This window comes from Rhincodon typus, chromosome 1 (genome assembly GCF_021869965.1).
Source record: "Rhincodon typus isolate 14 chromosome 1, sRhiTyp1.1, whole genome shotgun sequence".
In the NCBI taxonomy this organism is placed as follows: Eukaryota; Metazoa; Chordata; class Chondrichthyes; order Orectolobiformes; family Rhincodontidae; genus Rhincodon; species Rhincodon typus.
Genome location: NC_063332.1, coordinates 883,730 through 889,107, shown reverse-complemented (window position 1 = coordinate 889,107; position 5,378 = coordinate 883,730). Strand labels below are relative to the sequence as shown.

Below are 5,378 nucleotides of genomic sequence, written 5' to 3'. Positions count from 1 at the left end.
TGCTTCTATGATGCTGCTTGGCCTGCTGTGTTCATCCAGCCCTGCACCTTGTTGCCTAAGTGTGAAGTGATGCATTTTGGAAGGCGAAACAAGATGAGGTAATATTTAATAAACAACTTAGAGGAACGGAAGGGACTTGGGGTCATTATTCACAGATCCCTGATGTTGGCAAAGCATGTGAACAGGATAGTTAAGGCCTATGGGGCACTTGCTTTCATCAGTCTTGGTATATAGAGGATAAGAGCAAGGAGGTAATGTTGGAGTTGTACACAGTGTTGGTCAGGCCACAACTGGAGCACTGTGTGCAGCTCTGGTCACCTCACTACAGGAAGGAAGTGATAGCACTAAAAGAGTGCAGACGAGGTTCATAGGAACATAAGAACATAAGAACTAGGAGCAGGGGTAGGCCATCTGGCCCCTCGAGCCTGCCCCACCATTTAATAAGATCATGGCTGATCTTTTTGAGACTCAGCTCCACTGACCCGCCCACTCACCATAACCCTTAATTCCTTTACTGGTCAAAAATTTATCTAGCCTTGCCTTAAAAACATTCAGTGAAGTAGCTTCAACCGCTTCACTGGGCAGGGAATTCCACAGATTCACAACCCTTTGGGTGAAGAAGTTCCTCCTGACCTCAGTCCTCCATCTGCTTCCGTTTATTTTGAGGCTATGCCCTCTAGTCCTAGTTTCACCTGCTAGCAGAAACAACCTCCCTGCCTCTACCCTATCTATTCCCTTCATAATCTTATATGTTTCTGTAAGATCTCCCCTCATTCTTCTGAATTCCAATGAGTATAATCCCAGCCTACTCAGTCTCTCCTCATAATCCAACCGTCTCAACTCTGGAATCAACCGGGTGAATCTCCTCTGCACCCCTTCCAGTGCTAATATATCTCTTCTCATGTAAGGAGACCAAAACTGGAAGACGAAACAAGATGAGGTAATATTTAATGAACAGCTTAGAGGAATGGAAGGGACTTGGGGTCATTATTCACAGATCCCTGAAGTTGGCAAAGCATGTGAACAGGATAGTTAAGGCCTATGGGGCACTTGTTTTCATCAGTCTTGGTATATAGAGGATAAGAGCAAAACTGCACACAGTACTCACTGTGTGGCCTCACCAGGACCCTATACAGATGCAGCATAGCCTCCCTGTTTTTAAACTCCATCCCTCGAGCAATGGCAGACAAAATTCCATTTGCCTTTTTAATTACCTGCTGCATCTGCAATCCTACTTTTAGCGATTCATGCACAAGGACACCCAAGTCCTTCTGCACAGCAGCGTGCTGCAATTTTTTACCATTTAAAACAAAGTCCATTTTGCTGTTATTTCTACCAAAATGGATGGTTCACCAGGATGTTGCCTGGGTTGGACCTTTTTGTCATAAGGAGAGACTGGATCGGCTTGGATTGTTTTCTTCAGAGCAGAAAAGACTGAAGGGAGACATGACTGAGGTGTATAAGATTATGAGGGGCATGGACAGGGTGAATAGAAAGCAGGTATTCCCCTTGCTTGAGGGGTCAATCACGAGAGGACATAATGTTTGGGTAAGGGGCTAGAAATTCAGAGAGGATTTGGGAAAAAAAAACTTCTTTACTCAGAGGATGGTGGAAATCTGGAAGCCACTGCCTCAGAAGGGAGTGGAGGCTGGAAATCTTACAACCTTTATTTGGATTAGTACTTAAAATACCATTACATTCAAGGATATGGGACAGATGCAAGAAATTGGGATTAATGCACGTTTAGTGGTTACTTGCTTATGTGGCCACTATTTATTTGTCTAGTTCAATTCAGCTTGTTATCAGTGGTTTGCTTAATAAATTACTGTTTTACTCTTAAAACTGAATGTGCAACATTGAGTGTTTGTATCTCAGTGAGAATCTATCACATTGAAACAAAATAAAATCTATCAATCTGGATTTCAGTCTGGGATCTGCCTTGTCCATTAACAATATTAGCAGTGATCCTGTCCTTTGACCATGACAACCACTTTAATTGCGATTCCAACTGCTTAATTCAATCCCTCCAGCACTGATGCTTAGTAGCAGCAATGTGAACCATTGACTAGATGGCACCACAGAAATTACCAAGGCTCCTTGGACAGCACTTTTTAAACTGATGGCCATGACCATCTCAAAGAAATACCTTATTCAAAGATTCATTACCATATCTTCAGCATCACTGACCTGATAAATGGAAATGCCCTGCCTAAGGCAATGGATTGGAATCTCTTCACAATTGGACTGCAACAGTTCAACTAGAAGGCCAAATATTGCAGCCTGCAGCAATGAAAGAAGGGCATTTAAATTTGCCTTTCTCATCATTGCCCAAGCCCTGGGAAGAAAAGGTAGGATTGCATTTGAAGCTGTTTTTGCCCATCTCTGAGCTGATTTGATTGTTGCCTTCCAGATCATCAGATGCAGGTTTGCTTAAAGATCGATTACCATGCAAGGGCAAAGTTGCCATATCTGGTAAGAAGAAACTCACAAGAATCTGTTTAATTTCCTGGGATAAATCCTGTTTGGGTAAATGCCTAGTCTTACAGAAATAGACAAGAGATAAAGCTGCACATTCATTGTTGGAAATCTGTTTCAAATGTTATTCCTTTGTACTGCTGTAATTTCTATTTTGGATGTGTTTTTGAAATTGTTAAAATATCCCTGTGTTGAATCTATTTTAACCTCATGTTTTAGTTCCCAACACTGACACCTGTGAAACTCCACTAGTCACCGGTTGCCATCCTGAAAAAGACTCTTTCATCCCCATTCTCTGCTTTCTGCAAGTCAACCAATCCTCTCTCCATGCCAGTACCTTGCCTCTGTACCATGGGCTGTTATCTTATTTCACAGCCTCCTGTGTGGCACCTTGTCAAAGGCCTTTTGGAAATTTAAATACATCACGACTTTGTCTAGCTTGTATGATGCCTCCACAAAGAATTCTAACAGAACTTTCAGGCATGACCACCCCTTGATGGAGTCATATTAACTCAGCCCTATTTTACCATTCAGTTCCAAGTTCTCTGCAATCTCATCTTTAATAAGGAACTTTAAAATCTTACTAATGACCAAGATCAGGTTAATGTCCTATAATTACCAGTCTTCTGTCTCCTTCCCATCTTAAACAGTAATGGGTAAACAGGAGGGAAGGTGGAGTTGAGGCCAAGATGAGATCAGTCATGATTGTATTGAATGGTGGAGCAGGCTCGACAGGCTGAAAGGCCTGCTTCTATTTTCTGTGTTTCCATGTGTCTTTCAAAATGTTACAAGTTAGACACTGTTCAAGAAATGCGTAAGAAAGAAAACAGAACTACAGACATGTTATCCTCATATCTGTGGTCGGGGAAATGCAAGAGTCTATAATAAAAGATCAAGCAAGGCTACGTACACAGCCCCCAACTATACTCTCTGTACACTCATGACTGCCTTGCCAAATTTTGTCCAAACACCATCTAGAAGGGGAAACGAAGCATGGATTGGGTGACCACTTCATAGAACATCAACTTTCTGCTTTCAAAAAAGACCCTGAGCTACCTTTCCCTGTCACTTCAACACACCACCCTGCTCCCTGGCCAACATCTCTGTCTCTGGCTTGCTACAGTGTTCCAGTGAAGCCCAGCGCAAGCTGGAGGAACAACACCTCATTTTCTGCTTGGGGACCCTACAGCCCCCCAGACTCAATATTGAATTCAATAATTTTAGGGCCTGAACTCTCCCATGTCCTAGCCCCCCACCCCACACACCAGGCCTTGTTACCACATAGCCTGCCATTACACACTCCCTGTTGTTAGTCACTAACAGTCCCCATTAACAACTATTCACCCTCCCAGCCTGATCGTTAGCAACTCCTTTGTCTGTCCAACTGTCTCTCTCTCTCTTTGGGCTCTATCCTAACGTTTACTCCCTAACCCCACCCACCTCCCTATTTTCTGCATTTAAACCAACGTTTTCCCAGCCACCATCAGTCCTGAGAAAGGGTCACCAGACCCAAAACGTTAACTCTGATTTTTTCTTCACAGATGCTGCCAGACCTGCTGAGCTTTTCCAGCAATTTCTGTTTCTGTTTCTGATTTATAGCATCCGCAGTTCTTTTGGTTTTTATGATCAAACCTGTCAAATCCCAGGCAATGGCCCTCCAGAGGAGTCCAGTTCGATTCTTGTATTTCTCTGTCGATGATCCAGTTAATTGCTTGTCTCATTGGACTCACTGCTGACCAATTGGAAGAATTTCCACAGTCTCATTCGTCTGACGAATCCCTCTGTGTCTACCCCAAGACTAGTGGGGTCCATTTTGGTGATGGCGCAGCAATTGAGTCCTCGGCTTAGCTGAAGGGTGTGATCAGATAAGCTGACGATGGATTTTCCCGTGGTGATTTTCCTGTGGTACCAGGGGAGAGTTGGTTATTGCTGGTGGTGATACCAAGCTTCTCCAGTTTTTTGGATAGTAGGAACTGCAGATGCTGGAGAATCTGAGATAACAAGGTGTAGAGCTGGATGAACACAGCAGGCCAAGCAGCATCAGAGGAGCAGGAAGGCTGACGTTTCGGGCCTAGACCCTTCTCCAGTTTCTCGTTTTTTTTTCTCCATTCATTTGTGGGATGTGGGCATCGCTGGCTGGCCAGCATTTCTTGCCCATCCCGAGTTGCCCATTGAGAAGGTGGGGGTGAGCTGCCTTCTTGAACCGCTGCAGTCTATGTGCTGTGGGTTGACCCACAATGCTATTAGGGAGGGAATTCCAGGATTTTGACCCAGTGACAGTGAAGGGCCAATTCTGTCACCACTTTCCAGACGCTCAGTTATTACATCCTTAGTAATTGACTCCAGCATTTTCCCCTCCTCTGATGTTGATTGATTGAGTTATTGTAGCCGTATGTACCTAAGTATAGTGAAAAGGATAGTTTACGAGTAGTACAGACAGCTCATAGTAAGCAAGGACATACAGATCAGAGAGTGAAAAAATCTTGGACAGAGTGAGGCATACAGGTTACACAGCACAGGAGGCATGTGAAACAAGATCAACATTATTTGAAGTTAGAGAATCCATTCATCAGTCTAATAACAGCAGGGTAGCAGCTGTTCTTGAACCTGTTGGTGCGTGTGTTCAAGCTTCTGTACCTTATGCCTGATGGAAGAGGTTATAGGAGATCATTACTGAATCAGTTATTTGAATTCAATCATTTATTGTCACATGTATTCAATGTAAAAATACAGTGGAAATTGTGTACCTTCGCCATACATACATGATGCCATTCACATTAAATTCAAATAAGATAAGAAAGAAAAGATAACTTAAGAGAGTCCAACTTTCATTTCTGCTGCCACAGTCCCATTCAGGGCTTTCCAGCCCTCGCCATGCCTCCGCCAGTGTCCCGCTCCAGGCT

The 5,378-nt window shown here is 43.6% G+C and overlaps 1 protein-coding gene across 1 annotated transcript in view; it reads left to right on the top strand.

Moving 5' to 3' along the window:
• The window catches only part of LOC109918858 (rhotekin-like), a 46,647-nt gene that overhangs the window by 26,671 nt on the left and 14,598 nt on the right, over window positions 1-5,378 (top strand). The window contains exon 3 of the mRNA XM_048599390.1: window positions 2,411-2,472. Within this exon, the coding sequence (XP_048455347.1) occupies window positions 2,411-2,472 (62 nt within the window). The remainder of the gene's footprint in view (window positions 1-2,410; window positions 2,473-5,378) is intronic.